This window comes from Pleurodeles waltl, chromosome 11, assembly GCF_031143425.1.
Source record: "Pleurodeles waltl isolate 20211129_DDA chromosome 11, aPleWal1.hap1.20221129, whole genome shotgun sequence".
NCBI classification, from domain to species: Eukaryota; Metazoa; Chordata; class Amphibia; order Caudata; family Salamandridae; genus Pleurodeles; species Pleurodeles waltl.
Window position 1 is genome coordinate 418,355,556 of NC_090450.1, and position 19,703 is coordinate 418,375,258.

Genomic DNA, 19,703 nt, shown 5'->3' on the forward strand with positions numbered 1-19,703 from the left:
TGTAGCATGTAATGCTGTAAATTACCATGTCCTGAAGACTTCTGCCATCTAGTGTTGTTCTCGGATGGGTACATATTGTTTTTCTCCAAATAAGTCTTTCAAGTCACGAGGTATAGTACCTCCTCCTTGGACTGGTAATGTTCACGGTGCATCGGCTCCATTCTTAGATTGTTTTCAACAAAGCGGCTGAAGATGGAGCATAGGAAAGGGAAGAATTGATGAAAACGCAAAAGAGAAAAGAACATCTGAAATAACCAGAGGCTTCCGGAGAAGAGGGTGGGCACATGTGACTCTGCATGCCACTAACAGATGCTTACAGAGTAAGTAACTTATTCTGCTGTATAGTTGTAAATACACATTCCCTTCCCAGACAGTAAAGCAGTACCACCCCCCCGTAGGCAGTGGCTTGCCAGAGAATGTTGCAGTGGACTGAAAAAGAGTTTGTAGCACACCTTTGCCCATCTGAGGACGTGCTGAAATGTCCACACAGTAGTGTTTGGTGGACATGTGTGGTGTGGCGCAGCTAGCTGCTTTACATGTCAGTTATGGGAATGTTGCCAAAAAAAGCCATAAAGGACCCCTTCTTACGAATAGAGTGTGGTCTGGGTGGGGCAGGGAGTTGTCTCTTTGCTTTAGTGTAGCAAGTCTGAGTACACTTGACAAACATTAAAGTGTGCATGTTTCATTGGCTTATACCCAATTTATATACTTTAACTTACCTGCAGGCCCCTAGGATATGGTGCCTAGGGCTTATACATTAGAGGGTCACCTCAGAGACTGCAACCCTGGGTGTAACACAGGTAAAATATGGCTCCTAGTCTCCCAATGCAGAATGGAAGGGCAGTTTAAAACTGCTAACACATCTTTGCCATTTAAAGTAATGCCAACAAAAGTCCTTCCCCCTTTAATATATATAAGTTACCACTAAGGAGCTCTAAGGCAGGGTGGGGTATATTAAGAATTTGAACATGTGTGGTTACATAATCCAACAGTAACAACCTGCAATTATCAATTTTACTTTGGAAAAGGCTAGTAGCCCCATTGACAAGTGCTGAGTTGCAAGGTGCCACAGCCCCCCGCTAGCTTCTGACTCGGTTGCACACGGAGTCTGTCCTTGATATATTTTTCTGTCCTCCTGGGCAATCATGCAAAAAAACTCCCAGAAAGAGAGACAATAGAAGCCTGCCTCAGGAGAGAGATGTTACCTCTCGATAACAGGGAGCCACAAGGGTGTGATGCCAAATTGTTAGCTTCAAAGGAGAAGCCGCCTTTGAAGGGCTAATGGTGAGCACATGGGAGAGGGTTCACTCTTTTCCTTAGGTAGACAGGCTGACACTCGGGAAGAAGAGAGGAAACAATTTGCCAATCCTGCTTTTTCAGGGGTGTGTAGCCCCACAGGCAGTCACACCTCTGGGCTAGGGAGCTCTACACATCAAGAGAATGGTTCTCCACATTGGGAGTGGGCAGAATGCATAATTCTGGGATAGCCAGATGCTACACTTCGCAGGAAGTGATCATCAGGAGGAAGGGAGCTTGGTTACTCACAGGCTATGGACCTCAACCTACCCAGAGGGTATTTTCAGGACATACAAATGGCACTCCTGGTACCCAGACCGAAGGATGATTGTCCCGCCACACCAAGGACCCAGCAAAGAGAGGCTGTGAAACGTGGATTGCATCTGTTGAACTTGGTGCTCCTGGAGTTGTTTCCGGATCCCAGTGGAGCAAAAAATTCCAAGGGTCAGGTGGCTGACCGCCTTTTCAGAGCAGATGGCCACAACAGCTGAAGAAGCCATGCTGGGGCGAGTTGGTAGCCTACATCTTCTGACCACTTCTTGCAACCTTGCAGCGTCAGATACCAGGAACTGGCACTCAAAGTTGCCACTGAGTCTACTTATCCCAGAAGTCCTCTGAGTGCAGCTTGTTTACCCAGAGGACAAGTTGCTGTCTAAGGAAGAATTCCCATGTGACTGGGATACGAGGCAATCGGTAGTCTAGTGGCGAACAGACCTCTGCTAGAACCAACAGGATTTCGGAGGACATCAACTGCGTGGCCAGGATCACATCACTAAGCCAAAGGACAGAGGAGTAGCTGTAGTAAGACCCTGTCAACCGCATTGCATCTCACAGCATCCTTGAGCATCTTCAGCATTCTATATCCCTTGCATCAGGACCCCTTCCATAAAAGTCTATTGCAAGGAGATTAAGTGTCACGACCTCACTGAAGACTGCGTTTTCTTCCTAAGTAACTGTTTCGGAGGACCTTGCTGGTCCCCCTATCTGGCTCCCTGCCGGAGCTGGTTGCCTAAGGTAAATGGATTGATATTCTAATTTTTCTTTAAAACATTTCCAAGTTTCACATTTTTTTAATTTGCCAATGCTTGTTGGTGGCTAAGTTAAAAAGTGCATATTTACTATACCTCTTAACTATTTTATCTACAGAATGCCCCAGTGGATCTTTTTCCTTGTGTTATCTAAAAATACATAAAAATACAATCTATGTGTATACATTGGTGCCAGACTTCTTGAGTGTCTTGTGTACTTTTTTCCCAACTGTTTTGGTGCTGTTTAAATATTTTACACTTTATCCTTTGTGTAAGCCTGACTGCTCAAAAGCCACAGCTACCCAGGTTTTAACAAATTAAGCCTACTGGTCCCAAAGGGGTTGGTAAGTGTATTACATAGTGAGGTTGCACAACCACACTATTCAATAGAACGCATTTCCTCACACTGATGGAGGCAAAGGGATCCAGAACTTATGTTTAGCAGTACCACACAGTTGGTTAAGCATGTGACTACTTTGAATCCACGTGAAAAGAAGTTCTTGGGTGTCCCTAGTATTTGCTGAGCTGTTGTCAGAGCCAAAGGACTGCTTCCAAAAGATTGCTAGAAAAGTTCAAGGAGTTGCGAACAGTTTGAAAAAGTTATAACAAAGTTTCTTGAAGTTTCAAAAGCTTGAGAATGGTCATATAGTTTTGGAAAAAGTTCAAGGAGTCACCTTTCCAGCAAGAAAGCATGGGGCTTGACATGGAAAACCTGTCCTTCCTCAAGATAAATGAGTAGAGGTTACTTTGTAGGGACAGGAGGCTCAACATGGATGATAAGGCCAGGAAGAATGAACTGATAAGTCCCTCAGCGCTTGGAACGAGGCCCACAGAGTACCTCCACTCCTAGATATGGATTTACCCCAAGGTACAGGGGAAGAATATAAAGTAGACATAGACAAGCATGGCAACCGTGCCATGAAAGAAACAGATAGGGCAGGTAGGCACCTAGCCCCACACACACTGCCACGGGTCCCTCTAGGACAGCATAGCAGCTTTGGATCTAGAGGAGAAAGCCATAACCTTGGCTAAAAGAAGATTGGCCCTTGAAGAAAAAGCAGCCATATTTGGGCTAAGGCCCAAGGAAGATGGTGGCAGCAGACAAGCAACTGGAGGTTCTGTCAGGGGTGCCCATTAAGCCAGTTTGTCTCTAGTTATGTTCAGAGGGTGACATAGACAAGTGGCTAGCCTCACTTGAGAGAGTTCTCAAGATGAGAAAGGTGGGTACTCAACACTGGGGAACTCTACTCTGGGAGTGAGTGACAGCAGTTGGTTGGGAGAGACTACTCACACTTGAGGATGGGACATCAGAATCCTACCCACATATGAAAGTTTATGAAATTGTCATGAGCCAGGTGCTAAAAGAACAACTTATGTTTAACAATGTGCAACCCCAACAAACACTTAGATATGGCTTTCACAAAATTATTAAAGGCTGTCATTCTCCAGTCTTCATAATAAATGCTCAAAGTAAAGTGCTGTGTGCCAGACGCAAAAAATAAAAGCATCCCATTTTTCATAGAACGCTACGTCATATAATGCTTAAATGTGGCTTTCACAACAAAGTTAAGCAACACTCCCCAGCCCAAGATGAAATCGAAAGACTGATAATGAGACCAGACTGCAACAAATCTATTAAAACTCTCAAAACGTTCGGTATAAGCTTCTTCACATTTTCATATCCTGGACATTTTCTCCCCTGATCCCTGCAACGACGGGACATGGCTGGTCCTCTAATTGTGTAGTATTAAAGATCCAGCTACTGTTAGTGCAACTGAGATATAGTACTGTCCTGCCTTGTTAACTTTCCGAATTCCTTGGACACTCCAAATAGCACTAACCCGGTCTCAGGGGCGATAGTAACTATCACTCCCTTACTTCTGAGGACAATACCTCCAAAAAATGGTTGTTTTGGGCACATAAAAAATACATGTAACCAGTCCCCAGTGTCATCCTCATGACAACGAAAGCATTAATCATGGACTTCAGGGTATATCCTATGCAGAACATTCGGAGTGTAAAAAGCCATCCATCGTTAGAGAAAAGTTATTCTCTTAAAATTTGCTGCTCTAAATGATTTATCCCCCACTTCATAAATGGCCTGTCAATCATCCTCTCTAAATCTACATCTAATTTGTAGATTCTTTTTAAAAATCTAGGTACAAAAACCTGCTTTAATGTACTGTGAAGTCGCCTGTACCATCTACGACTTAATTGTTAGCGAGCACATGTTAACAAATTGTCACTCAAAGACATTGCACTAGCATCTAGTGGACAAAAAATTGTCTATCTACAGGAACTGGGAAAGATAGCTGATGAGTGGGTTTGTACCAAGGTCTCCAAGAAGTCACTGTGTGGAACCAAAGAAAGAAAGGGTCTCAAAGAAGTTCCTGGGTGGTAACCAAAAGATAGGATGCTCAGAGTCAAACCCATTCCAAAGGGAGGGTGTACCTGGGAAAGAAGCATGGCCCCTGAAAAGGCTAAGGTGTGTTTTGATTGTAATCAGTCAAGAATCAAAAACAGAGATTCAGAGTGCACTAAAAAGGCACCCACTAATGACCAGCCCAAGGGAATGGGAACTGTAGGGATGGGTGGGAAATTGCCCATAGAGATCTCAAGGGATACACAGAGGCTACCCTGGGTGGGGAGAAAATTAAGCCTTTGGCCCATTGGTCTCCTAGTATGGAAACGTATAGGCAGTTGCCAAAAATCATTGGGGTGGAGATGAAGCCTCTGATATTTACAGGTGCCAGTGTGACCATGGTGATGGCCATTCTGGTTTGCCCACACCAGATCCTACCAAAGAAGGTGCACTAGACTTTCAGTGCTGACAAGGTCACAAAGACCCATCCAATGGCGATAAAAGCAAACAAACACAAATGAGGGACGGAATGCGGAACCAACAAACATTCTCCCCCAGCCACAGATCTGGGTTTAATCCATCCATTTTTTTGCTCACCATGTCACCCCAGTTTGGACCCAGCCATATGCAAATCAGTCTTGACCCTGTTCCCCATGGTAACAGGCTAGCCGGAACTGCAAGGCCAAGTCCTCCCTGAACCGGAAACAAGCATCCTGGGACTGGGTTCAGGGTATCACCCTCCATCAGCCAGGCTAGCTTGAATCCAGTGGCACAGTGAGCTGCAGCAGACTTTTAAGGCCGGGCAGTGGGGGGAAGGTGGGTGTGGGAAGTGTGGGGGAAGGATGGGGGCGTTGGTTCTGGCCCAAAGAAGGTAGCTGTGTCAACTGTCATTTCAGCGGAGTGTGGTGGGAAATGATCTGGACACTTCTGATTAGGCAGAAGTGGAAAGAAGGACTGCGCACGTTTACCAAACACTACTGCCTGGACACTCAGGTCCCTAGGGACGGGAACTTTGCCCCTTCGGTCCTGCAGGACATTCTTGTTTGAACTTGGTTCGCAGACCCACCTCTAGGGATGGTACCGCTTGGGTATCTATTCAAAGGTAAGGAATCTGCAGCTAGAAGTCTCTAAGAGACAGACAAGTTACTTACCTTCGGTAACGCCTTATATGGTAGAGATTATATCCAGCTGCACATTCCTTACCGACCCGGCCGTCCTTCCCACTCTGCAAACTGATTTCTCTGTCAGGGACTTCCCTTTCAGCGCTTTAGTTTTGACACACCAGTAGTCAGTGTTTTTCGTGGCTCAGCGCTTCTGGCATGGAAAGTTGTGGAAAGAAAGTGACAGCGCGCCTGGGTGGCGCCGATTTAGGAATAGCAACATCATGTTCGGCACGGACAACACAGATGATGGAAACTGAGCTGATCGACACCACCTACCGGCGCACAGGGATACTGGCCCTGAAAATCTTCCGGATGCAGTCTGCAGCCTGGTTAGAATTAAAAGGTAAGGAATTTGCAGCTAGAAGTCACTATTAAACAAGCAAATTTAGCAGATGCTGCTGGACCTCTGTCGTGAAACCAGAGACAAGTAGCCAAGCATGATGTTGAATAAGAACATTAGAAAGATTCAGTATCAGTTGCATCAATGATGTAGCGGATAGTGGTGTTAGATATGATTTTGCCATCTAAAACTAGCTCTTGACCTTGCTGTCAGCAATGGTCTGGTAGGTGCTGGCGTGTTACCTCCATTTCATCACAGTTTCCTCAATCATAGAGAGAGCAATCCAATTGATTCGGCAATCCTCCAGTGAGTGGCGGATTGCACAGCGACCCTCTTGCCTTCAGTGTCAGTCTTTTTGCTCTCTTTATTGAGTGGAGGTGCATCACCAGTACCTTGAGCGTCAGCAGGAGTCTGGCGAAAGCTGTCTGCAGATCTAGGGAGGGTCAGTAGTTGAGGACTTGTATTTTTTTAACCATCCTGGTGGTAACCACTCTGGCTTTAACCCCTCGGGTGCCCTGGACGTAACGGTTACGTCCTAAGCAGCACCCCTCATGTGCCCAGGACGTAACCATTACATCCAGATAGGGGCCATTGGGAAAAGTGCTCCCCCTGGGGGCCTCGCACCCCCTACCCTGGGCAGGGATGTAAGGGGAATTGCTTCCCCTTCCACCCCCACCCCCGAACCTCCCATGGCATCTGATGACGTCAGTGTGCGCTCACCTCATCAGAGGCCTACCCCTCCGACAGATCGGAGGAGAAATGCAAAAGCATTTCTCCTCGATTACGTGGAGGGAGCGAGAGGGGCAAGAAAAGAGAGGAAAGGTCTTTCCTCTCCTTTTATGTCTCTCTCAGCATTTCTGTTGGGCGATTGGGTAGGAGAAAGGCCACTAGTCACCAGGGCGTTTGTTCTTTTTTTTTTTTTTTTTTTACTGAATAAGGGCAAGGGCCATTCCCCAGGGGGGCAATTCATGTTTAGGCAATTTCTGATGCCAGGGAATTTAAAGAATAAATAAATAGTGGGGTGGTGGCTACCAACCAGTATAGGCATGGTCATGCCCCCACCCCAACTGAAGAGCGTAACAGTCTTTCAGCTCTCCCCCACACACTAAAACATCTTATCCCACGGCAAGCAAGAGGACATTTGATAATGTTGGGTTTTGGTTTTACATTTGGGCCATTAGAGCTTGGCTCCTCTCACAATTGTCCCACTTGGAATGGTGAGGGCTGCACTTTATGGACTTTGGGACGCTGCCATGTAGTAAAATACACAAAACCTAGACACATCTGAAAACTAAACATATGGTTGAGTCCAGGGTGGTGTGCTTCAAATGCACCCATACCATTTTCTTACCCACAACGCCGTGCACACCTCCAACTTTGCTGGAAATCACATTTTTTCCACATTTTTGTGATGGAACCTACCGGAATCTGCAGGAATCCACAAAATTCCTACCACCCAGCACTGTCTTATCTAGATGCCTAGATGTTTTTTTTCAAACTGCCCTTTTGGACCAGCTTTGGTTCCCCTCAATTTCGACATGTTTTGGCTCTTCCCTGGCACAGGCACATGGCCCACCTACACAAGTGAGGTATCATTTTAATCGGGAGACTGAGGTGAACGTTGGGTGGTAGGAAATTTGTCCTGGCCCCGTGATCCCACCAGAAATGTGGGAACAATGTGATTTTCCTAGCAAAATTTGAGGTTTGCTGAGGATTCTGGGTAAGAAAACACAGGGGGATCCACGCAAGTCACACCTCCCTGGACTATCTCGGGTGTCTAGTTTTCAGAATTGTCTGGGTTTGATAGGTTTCTCCGTATGGCTGCTAAGCCCAGGATCAAAAACGCAGGTGCCCCCTCCGCAAAAACAGGTAGTTTTGTATTTGATAATTTTGATGTGTCCAGATTGTGTTTTGGGGCATTTCCTTTTGCAGGCACTAGGCCTACCCACACAAGTGAGGTACTTTTTTTTTTAAATCGAGAGGCTTGGGGGAAGGGGGTGGAAGGAAATCTGTGGCTCCTCTCAGATTCCAGAACTTTCTGTCAGCGAAACAAGAGGAAAAAGTGTTTTTTTGGCCAAATTTTGAGGTTTGCAAAGGATTCTGGGTAACAGAACCTGGTGAGAGCCCCACAAGTTACCCCATCTTGAATTCCCCTAGGTGTCTAGTTTTAAAAAATGCACAGGTTTGGTAGGTTTCCCTAGGTGCCGGCTGAGCTAGAGGCCAAAATCCACAGCTAGGCACTTTGCAAAAAAACAACTATGTTTTCTTTGGGAAAATGTGCTGTGTCCAGGTTGTGTTTTGGGGTATTTCCTGTCGCGGGCGCTAGGCCTACCTACACAAGTGAGGTACCATTTTTATCGGGAGACTTGGGGGAACGCTGGGTGGAAGGAAAATTGCGGCTCCTCTCAGATTCCAGAACTGTCTGTCACCGAAATGTGAGAAAAAAGTGTTTTTTGGGCCAAATTTTGAGGTTTGCAAAGGATTCTGGGTAACAGAGCCTGGTGAGTTATACGATCTGATATGTCTTCTTTATATCATGTACAGAGTCAGACCAGGTCCATTATGCAGTTGGGTTGGACACTTCAGACACTGAAGGCGGTCGCGTTCTGTGGCAGCACATCAGTGCCAGGGAAATAATTTTTTTCCTTCAATTTGACACGGCAACAACAACTAATGGCAAAGAAAGAAGCGACTTATGTCATGCTTGACATTGAAAAGATAGAAAGACTGCCTTTTACCATGGCCGAGATTCCTTTGGCACAGTGGTTATTACACAGGGTTATTAATCTGCCTATTTCAACATTACAATCCACTTCTTGTTTGAAACACGTTCCGGTAGGCAGATATGAAAAGTTGGGAGATAGTTACATCCATGAGGTGTCGAAGCTTCCCTTCTCGTACAAATGCCTCAATGGCATGAAAGAGGTCTTTCTTAGCGGTAATGAATGCGAGACTTCAGTCAGCCATTAGATGATTTGGAAGCAGCTGTCCTTGCATGGGGCGTGTAATGCCTCGGTTGCAAACTTGGCTTGCTATCTGAAGGGAGTTCCAGTCCCCTTGATTAAACGCACGTTCCAGGTGCTTTCAAACTGCAGCTACGTCCTTCTCAATAGTGAAGACTGTTGTGGCATGCGGGCCGGAATAGTTTACGTTGTTTCGGTCTCTAAGGTCGTTACATGCTGCGGGAACGTGTTGTTCCCCCCCCACTAAATTAAGGGAGGTAGCGGACATCTGGCCTCATATTGCTACTTCCAAGGTGAATTTTGCAAGTTGAGTAGACTCAAGGCTTTATTGTTTCAGAAGCATGTGGCCCTTACATCTGCACGCGAGACCTACGCACAAGTGTCAAGGTCGTCGGCAGAAATACAGTCCCTGTTAAATACGAACTTTCCGGGACACTTTGGTGAACTCGAGGGACGTATATTTTATGTGTCCAGCACAGCTGGATTAGCAAATTTTTTCAAAGCTGTTGGTATTGGTTTTGTTCACACCTTTTCCTCTATATTCGGTTGGATACCTTCAGCTATTCACCAAATTTTCTGAATTATTTTTGGGGGATTTCCAATAACTTTGGCTTTATTAGCTGGCATTTTGCTATTGTTTTTATGCACTGGCTGTCCCGCTGCAACAAGGACAAATGAAGGCGCTCCCATCAGTGCAGCTGTGTCGTGAACGCATGATGCAGCAGTTTGGGGCAACACTCCTGGAACATTTGGGGTGTGACTGGTCTTTGTCATTCAGACCGGTTTTGGATTGTGTGCAGCCAGTGTTTAGGTGCCGTTGGTGCTCTTTTGAACACGCACCGGCAGTTTGTCTTTCACAGCAACGCCCCATAGTGATTGAGGCTGATCTGTTGATGTTCTCGTTGAGGGTTCATTACCAGACATGCGCACTGCGGCTGCATTTGCTGAGACAAGCTGATTATGAGCTACCCTTCCTGGAGGAAGTTAACATCGACTCGTTCATGGGCACTGCACGGGATGCTGCCTTGGTTGATACTGGGGCTATGAAACACATATGCTTCTTAGTCGTTTTTGGCGCAGATTTACCAGTTCTGTCATCTGCCGAAGTGGAAGATCTCCTGCTTTCCATGAATTGTGGTTGATGCGGAACTGTTCTAAATTGACATTACAATTTGTATTTGGCTCTGAACCGCATGCTCATTTCTAAATTGTCAAGTAATATGCTTGTGTCCTCTTAACTTGTCAAAATTAAGTAGGGTTTTAAACATATTTTAGGTTAGGGTATTTTAGTCTTTGGCTTGAACCACTTTCTACCGACAAGGGGAGGGTGTTGTGTAGCCATTTTATGTATAGCTCCATGCACGTTAGTTTAACATACTAGGCCGCTGTGCACTTTGCCCTAGATATATTTTATTCAGCTTCGCATTGTTATTTTACAATAACCAGTTTTTACGGTCTTGTTGTAATTTCTTCGATCACACTGTTTAGCTTAGTTCAGCACTGTGTTCTCAAATAATGCATTTTTGATCGCCCTGTGCTTCAGTCAAGGCTACAGTCTGGTACATTGCCGGTAAACGTGGTAGAAGTTTAGTCTCCAGCATTCATAGAAAATACACATCCTTACGGAGGGACATTTTCTTAGAACATCTGCGTGTTAGTTACAAAAACACTTTCTAGTCCTAGTACACGTCAAGAGGGAGATTCCAGCCAGGGAACCACAACTGTATGCTGAATGCCCCGTTGCAGCTTCTGATGCAGATTACAGGCCTTTGCTCAGGTATGAGGGTTGATGTCCTCCCGGGGGAATTCTGAAAGGCAGCTTAGAGCTTAACATGTTGTGCTCAAAATATAACTTAGAGAGAGAATACGATAGTGGCACCATGATAGCCTTATTCTTGTGTTTCACTCTCGTAGTCACTATTTTAATATTACTGTGTTGTGTAGTTCTGGTTACTGCAGCTCACACTTTGCTATCCAAAATGCAGTCGTTTTAATAAACCAATCTTTAAAACTTACACTGCCTTTATTGTCATTTATATATGAGACCGCATTGTGTATGAGAGAATCGGTTGTGACCTGAGTGACCACGACTTCCCTGAGAAGTACTGATACGTCATGCGCTCGGCTGCCCAATTGTCTCTGCCATTTGGGGAGATGAGCCACTGCTAGTTAACCGGAGCAAAACCCGGATTTGGAGTGACAAGCGTCATTCACCATGGATCAGACTCAGTCCCCCACATTGTGGACGATCTAGCTGCTCAAAATCCAGTAGTCTCATTAAGATAATGAGAGCCTACGCGATAGTATGTTTCCCTACGTGCCGGCTGAGCTAGAGGCCAAAATCTATGGCCAGGCACTTTGCAAAAAAAGATGTCTGATTTCAATGTAAAAATGTGATGTGTCCATGTTGCGTTTCCTGTCGCAAGCATTAGGCCTACCCACGCAAGTGAGGTACCATTTTTATCGGGCGACTTGGTTAACACAGAATAGCAAAACAAGTGTTATTGCCGCTTGTCTTTCTCTACTTTTTTTCCTTCCAAATGTAAGACAGTGTGTAAAAAAAGACGTCTATTTGAGAAATGCCCTGTAATTCACATGCTAGTATGGGCACCCCGGAATTCAGAGAGGTGCAAATAACTACTGCTTCTCAACACCTTATCCTGTGCCCATTTTGGAAATACAAAGGTTTTCTTGATACCTACTTTTCACTCTTTATATTTCAGCAAATGAATTGCTGTATATCCATAATAGAATGAAAACCCATTGAAAGGTGCAGCTCATTTATTGGCTCTGGGTACCTAAGGTTCATGATTAACCTACAAGCCCTATATATCCCCGCAACCAGAAGAGTCCAGCAGACGTAACGGTATATTGCTTTAAAAAATCTGACATCGCAGGAAAAAATTACAGAGTAAAACGTGGAAAAAAATGGCTGTTTTTTCCACCTCAATTTCAATATTGTTTAATTTCAGCTGTTATTTTCTGTAGGAAACCCTTGTAGGATCTACACAAATTACCCCTTGCTGAAATCAGAATTTTGTCTACTTTTCAGAAATGTTTAGCTTTCCGGAATCCAGCGTTGGTTTCACACCCATTTCTGTCACTAACTGGAAGGTGGCTGAAAGCACAAAAAATAGTAAAAATGGGGTATGTCCCAGTAAAATGCCAAAATTGTGTTGAAAAATTGGGTTTTCTGATTCAAGTATGCCTGTTCCTAAAAGCTGGGAAGATGGTGATTTTAGCACGCAAACCCTTTGTTGATGCCATTTTCAGGGGAAAAGACCACAAGCCTTCTTCTGCAGCCCTTTTTTTCACTTTTGTTTTTTTTTTCAAAACGACATTTTGGCTATATTTCGCTAGTTTCTTGGTTTCCTTCAGGGGAACCCACAAACTCTGGGTACCTCTAGAATCCCTAGGATGTTGGGAAAAAAGGGTGCAAATTCGGCATGGGTAGCTTATGTGGACAGAAAGTTATGCCTCAAATAGCCAAAAAAAGGCCTGGCACCAGAGGGGGAAAAGGCCTGGCACCAGAGAGGGAAAAAGCCTGACACCAGAGAGGGAAAAAGCCTGACACCAGAGAGGGAAAAGGGCAGGCACCAGAGAGGGAAAAGGGCTGGCACCAGAGAGGGAAAAGGCCTGGCACCAGAGAGGGAAAAGGCCTGGCAGCAAAGGGCTTAAACGTATCTGGTGAGGTTTTAAGCATGCCCTTGAGCATGAGCAGAAGCTGCAAGGCCCACTCTGCGGTGGACAGCGTCTCAAGCAGGAAGACTACGTCTTCCTGGGTGGTATGAAGATCAACCTAGTGAAAGATGGTGGCTCTATGTATCACTTTGTGGAAAGATGTCTTATTATCTGGTGAATGTGTCCCTGAGCAATGACAGTGTAGTCATCCCAAGGTTCATCCCAAAGCTCTGTGTCCAAAAGGGCTAGGGGAAAAGAGAGCCCCACTCCATCTGAGGAATGTGGAGATCTCTCTGGAGAAAGTACTGGAGGTGACAAAGATGGCGGCGGCACTGGAGGCAGAGGTGAATGAGTAGGAGGTGGTCCAGGAAGACAAGTTGGCAGAGGTTTAGTGTGTTTGTCCTGGCATTTGCTCTACTTAGGAGGTAGTGTAGACTCCAGAAAAAGCTGCTCTTTGAAGGTTAGCTTCCTTTTCCAAGCAAAAGTGTCCTGAGGCATATTGGTCGAGATCTTGACAGTCTGTTGGTGGATAAATAGTCTATTGTGAAGTACGTCAAGCTATTCTTCGAGATGATGAAGTGTTGGTTGCTCAAAGTCATTAGAGCCCGTCTTCAACAGTAGTTTTGCCGCCCAATGCCTCAATGTGAAAGGGCCCTGCAGGCTTTTTTGTGCAAAGCTGAGTTTTGGGGCCAATGGCTGTTTTGCAGCCAAATAGGCTTGAGTTGCTGATTTCGGTGCTACGTCTGCAGTTGTCAGCGCTGAGGCCAGTCAAGGTGTCTGACATATTTTCGGCACCAGTAAAGGAAGTGTTATTGAATCAGAGACATTTTGTCAGGGCAGACAATGGCCTGGAGGCACTGGTGAACCAGAGACATGTGGAAAGGCTTGTGGGCTCCATGTTCTATACCCACTGTGGCAGTGATCAGCCTGAACATGTGTTGGTGTGCACTCTGAAACTGTAAAGCAGTATTCACAATCTGAGTCTTCCAATATTTGCCGCACCTCAAAATATTGCTGTTCTTCTATTTCTGCCTCTGATTCGGAGCTGGATTTAGGGCTGAACTGAAGAGGGTTGTCTATGGGTAGGTCAGTTTCCGAGTGTTCGTTGAAATCCTGTCCCCAAAGATGCCTGGGTTTCATCACCTTCTTGGGACTGCATTTTCCAGCATGCAAGTCCCCGATTAGATCAATACATAGATATCTATAGTGAATAGGAAGCCATTCAGTCTGAATATGTAGCCTCCCTGTGTTCGTGAGATAGACACATGGTTGCAAACCTGGTGTTGAAAGGTCCAAGCATGTTGGGACACTGAAGGCAGAACTTGAAGGAAATAATTTTCATCACTGTCTAGTCATCATTGATAAGAAGAAACGAAGACAAGGTGGCAGGCCCCATTAGGGTAGTCAGGGAGAAGACCGGCAACCGAAGCTGGATGGACATCTAGATCAGGGTGAAACCTGACTGAACAAAGTCTTTTCACAACAAAGAGAAAGGATACCCTGAAAAACACCGATAACAAATGCAATGAGGCGTCGACCCAGGGCTCTTTCAATGACACATCTGAACCAGACGGTAGAAATAAAACAATCTAATAATGGAGTCGATGCCCATGTGCATGAACAGTCATAGGAGGAGTCACTATACCCTGTGACTTGAAAGACTTCTTTGAAGAAAAACAAGTTGCACATGCCGGAGCCCAACATCAGATGGCAGGAGTATGCAGTGCATGGGTATGTACAGCTACACATGCCACAAACATTATTTCACCTGTTCCTCCTACTATTAGACTCCATAGCTATCTGCTGTGCTTTAACCGGAGCATACTACACTGGGAATTTTGTGGGTGCATTGATCTGGAGGAGTATGTGCCAACCCCTTCTTCAGGGTAGTATGTCTCCAAGTTCTGCCACCAGTCCTTAGCTTATTACAGGTCATGAAATGAGCCTTGCTGGAACTGGCCTTCTTCGGTATCCACTTAACCACTAAGGAATTTGCCTTCCTTCTCTTCTTTGAGCTCCAGCATCGTTGTGTTCCTCCCCTTGTGCTTCTCCCTCTTAGGCTTCACTTGGATGTGAAATTCCTTGAGGAAGTCAAACTCCCTCCTCATAAGGGCCTCCATTTCATCCTTATGCCTACCTTTTTCCTTCCTGACATCGAGAGCTCTTGTGCCACGTTGAGCATTAAGCTCTTACTTTTTTGCATCAAGGCGGCCTCCTTCTCTCAAAAGGTCTATGTCATTTCCGTGCTCCCAACACCATGTTGGAGTTGAGGTCAGTTTGAATGGTTTAATGCCAGCGTTGTCTTCTGTCCTCAACCCATAGTGTTCTTTGTGCTTATGTTTTGTTTCGGTGTAAGGGTAACCTTGGGCGTTTGGACGTTAAGTCCAAAAGGTTCAGCTCAGCCCCAGTATACCCTTGTGGTGTTACATGGCATATCTTTACTTCAGACATCTCCTTAAACATCATCTCCCTCTCCAGTTTGGCAACCTCCGTGGCGCAATAGCCCTCTCCTTGTGCCACCTCTGTTTTCTTGGTTCTCCTTGTAGCTCAACAGCCCAAAGTATCTCATCAATGTTTTCTGTTATAACTGGGCCATGATCTAGTGAGACCACCTCTGTTTCTCCCTTGTCTTGAGGGTTTTGGGTACTAAATCTGCATGGGTCACATCCCACCGAGCTATGGTATTTCAACAGTCGAAGGCTGCAAACCTTGGGGCTGTCTTTGGCAAACCTGTGATAGCAGTTCAAGCAGAATCTAAAGGGGGTATCCTTTATCCCCAATGTGCATTCTCCAATCTATGAGGTCTATGTCCTTCCGATGGAAAGCTTTTGAAGAACCTCAGTTTTCTTCAGTGGTAACTTAATTCCCTCAACTTCAGTCTTCTAACATTCGGTTTCCTTTAGGTTTTTTTGGTTGCTGATCCCTTCAGAAAACACAATTTTTCTTTAACAACTTCTGAGCTCCCGACTGTGCTTATCAGAAAAAACAAATCAGAAGATGGCGATCACGCAGAGGGGTTTTCAGGGCACGTATCTTACTCACAAGGGGATGGACAACACATCAAAAGGATAGCAACACCGAAATAGAAATTATAACAGCCAAATCAGAACCCTACTAGGTGACATATTGATGAACAGCATGGGAATCCAGAAAATAGTCACACTCAAAACTCTAAGTATGTTATGTCTGATTAAATATATTTCTAAAGCAATCACCTCAGCAGAAGGGCAGTAGGGAATTTTAAACCTAACAGAGAAAGCAGCAATAATAAACTTACAGAAAAATAGAAATATCTTCTGCATGTTCGATAAGGTAAGGAGGGAAAAGAGAAAGATTGCTGGGAGCTCAGGAAATGGATAATTAAAAGGAGGGATTTAAACCGCATGCAGAGGTCTAAAAAGCGGAGTATTGAAAATGTCACTTACCCAGTGTACATCTGTTCGTGGCATCAGTCGCTGAGATTCACATGGTCTGCATAGCTCGCCATCTGGTGTTGGGTCGGAGTGTTACAAGTTGTTTTTCTTCGAAGAAGTGTTTTCGAGTCACTGGACCGAGTGACTCCTCCTTCTGTGCTCATTGCGCATGGGCGTCGACTCCATCTTCGATTGTTTTCCCCGCAGAGGGTGAGGTAGGAGTTGTACTATAGTAATAGTGCCCGCGCAATGAAATGTGTAAGTATGTACCTATTAAAGATTTAAATAATATATATACAAATGTACAAAATTGAAGGTAACTTCTGAACTGCTACAGGCTTCCGGGGAGGTGGGTGGGCCCATGTGAATCTCAGCGACTGATGCCACGAACCCTGTTGTTTGTTTTTTCGGCTCCGAGGTAACCTTCCTCTTCTTCTGTGCCGAAAAATCTTGGCCTCTATGGTCTTCGGCGCCACTGTCTCGGCGTCGATCCGTGTCGACACCGAACTCTCGGTGTCGATGCTTCTCTTTAGCACTCTCTCGGTCCCGAGGAGGCTGCGTGCCGGTGTCTCGACCGGAGTCGGACGATCTCGACACTGAATGGGCCTTTTTCGGTGCCGATTGTTGGTCACCGTGAATTTGGGTTGAGCCATGGCCGGTTGGCAGTGGCGTCCCCTGGGCCTTTTTGCTTTTTTTAATTTCTGATCTCGACGTCTTACTCACAGTTTTTGTATTGTCGAGTTCGTCGGAGTCTGAATCCTGGATGGAAAAGGATTCCTCCTGTTCCTCTTCTGTCTCGAACTGTCGATGTTCTTTTGGCGTGGACGCCATCTGCAGTCTTCTCGCTCGACGGTCGCGCAGAGTTTTTCGGGACCGGAACGCCCGACAGGCCTCACAGGATTCTTCGTTGTGCTCGGGTGACAGGCACAGGTTACAGACCAAGTGTTGGTCCGTATAGGGATATTTGTTGTGGCATTCAGGGCAGAATCGAAACGGGGTCCGTTCCATCGGCGTTGTTCTCCACGCGGTCGGGCCGACTAGGCCCCGACGGTGTGCCGAAATCTACCCCGAAGGGCACCGAAGCGCTTCGATGTTCAATGCGTCGTCGTATGTGTTTATCTCGAACCGGATCGCAACGATACCGTCGAAAATCTTCCGTTTTCAGCTATTTTTCCGTTCCGAAACTCGGAGCGACAGGAACACGTCCGAACCCGATGGCGGAAAGAAAACAATCGAAGATGGAGTCGACGCCCATGCGCAATGAGCACAGAAGGAGGAGTCACTCGGTCCAGTGACTCGAAAACACTTCTTCGAAGAAAAACAACTTGTAACACTCCGACCCAACACCAGATGGCGAGCTATGCAGACCATGTGTATCTACAGCGACAGATGCCATCGAACACATATTTTCAGAGGAGTAAATTAGGAGTTCTCAGCTGCAACAATACTTAACAGTATTCACACACCAATAACTTGTAGATATAAATGTAAATATATTTGCCCTGCTTTTTGCAGACTTTGTTATGCTATGCTAGCCATTTTCCTTAAATAAATGTAGTAGCTATCAACTCGCCAATTCACTGCTTTCTTTTCATTTACTGCTTACTTCAGAATCCTCACTGAAGTCTTCGCTGCCAATTGACTGTTGTGGGAGCTTTGTCTCGTACACCATGATGCTCCACCTATTATTAAAGTGAGAGAGGATATTTGAAAATTTAGACTGCCATGTCATCTCTATACTAAATCATTGTCTCTCTAGGTTCCCTTAACTCAAACATGTTTAACACTTAAACATATGCTAATCACAGTATGTTATGAATATGCAATGACAAAACAAACACAACATGCCTTGACATATCAGACATATCTTAAGCAGGACAAATACGCCTGTATTAATGCCAAAAGAGTTCACGATTGCCAGACTGTGTCATATAGTAAGGCCAACTATCAAAGAAATGTGGTTTACCATGGTGCGCCTGACCACTACAATGACACTAAATATGCCCATTTGTGATATGATATGCAATTATTACTGCAGTTGAATACTTTAATTGTTCTTATGTAGGCTGGATTAGTGTCTCAGAAAATATTCTTATCACAATGAAAGAGAAGCCTTATTGTAGCCCAGTGCACGGTCACAGTTGTGATAATATTCTTTCCTTGTTTTTTTAATGAAGCTGTAGCGTTGTATGAAACAATATCTTGATCATGACACACAATTTGCCAGAAGATAACAATGAACAACATTTTCCAGAAAATGATTTAGTTATGGTAAAAGGTATGCCTTTTTCACTCAGCAAACATTTATTTTTTGAGAATTGATATTGATAGGGACGTGTGGTGGGGATGGTGGAATATGTTGTAACTGTGACTTGTAAAATATTTGCCATGTGTAAGTAGGCAGATTGCTGATGTTATCTGCTTGTATGGAGAGTCAACTGAAAGGGACTTTTGTTGTAAAATGAAGCTTGGCTCTCTTCTGGAAATAAATAAAACTTCATTGAATAGTAGAATGCCTGGAGGTGTGAAACATGTTAAAGAACATTGGCATGTGACCACACCATTTGGCCGAATCTGTCTTTAGTGGGATATCACTGTGAATTCAAAATGATATAAAAATGATATGAGTGGTGGGGAAAAATGCATGTGTGCATATGTTCGAAGGATGATGAAGACAGAAGCAGCTGAGACCACCAAGAATGAACACAGAGGAAGACCAAGCAAACTAAGTGATGCAAAACGCAGATCGAGAGGAACAAAATGATTAATAATCCCAGTCATAGGAAGGATATGGGAGATGGGGAAATATTACAAAGCAGTTGTGAGGCATGGAGAGGGTCATGATAATTCCAGAGTATTTCAGTAAGGTCATGGAGGTAATACAATGGGAGAAAGTTTCTTATCTTCAGTAACTACCTCGTGGATAATCTTACCTACCTGCAGATTCCTCACCTTTGAATATCCCAGACGCCAGGCTGGATCTCAAAACGTCTGTCATAGCTCTTCGGAACCAGTAGGCAGCACTGGCCCAGTCTCCACACTAGAATTCGAATAGTGGTGTCATCACTGGAGCCATATAGCTGAATGAGTAGAAGGATGGCTTTGAGAGTGAGATATATATAGCAAGGAGCTCAAAAGGTAGCTTTTGCGGTGCCCACAATTCCTCTACGTCATTTGATTGAGAACCCCCCCATTCGTCTACAGAGGCATCTTTGGTGATGGCGACTTGTAGAAAAGGGTCTAGGGTAAGTTGTGTCCTGCAACAGATTGTTGCTGTTCGACCACTGCAGAAAGCGATGGGCGTTGCACTTCACAAACACTAGATATTCCCTCTGACCCTCTGCTTGTGGCCATTGTGCTGAAAGGCATTCTTGTTGCGGACACATATTGAGCAGGGCATGGGGTACTATGGCAATACAAGAGGCCATCATGTCTAAGAGGTGCATAGAAGTTCTGA

General features: G+C 45.1%; 1 protein-coding gene across 4 annotated transcripts in view; it reads right to left on the reverse strand.

Moving 5' to 3' along the window:
• The window catches only part of DGKD (diacylglycerol kinase delta), a 1,336,482-nt gene that overhangs the window by 800,766 nt on the left and 516,013 nt on the right, over positions 1-19,703 (reverse strand). For all 4 annotated transcript variants that reach the window (XM_069213762.1, XM_069213763.1, XM_069213760.1 and 1 more), the window contains exon 12: positions 17,853-17,928. In XM_069213762.1, coding sequence (XP_069069863.1) covers positions 17,853-17,928 — 76 coding nt within the window. The remainder of the gene's footprint in view (positions 1-17,852; positions 17,929-19,703) is intronic.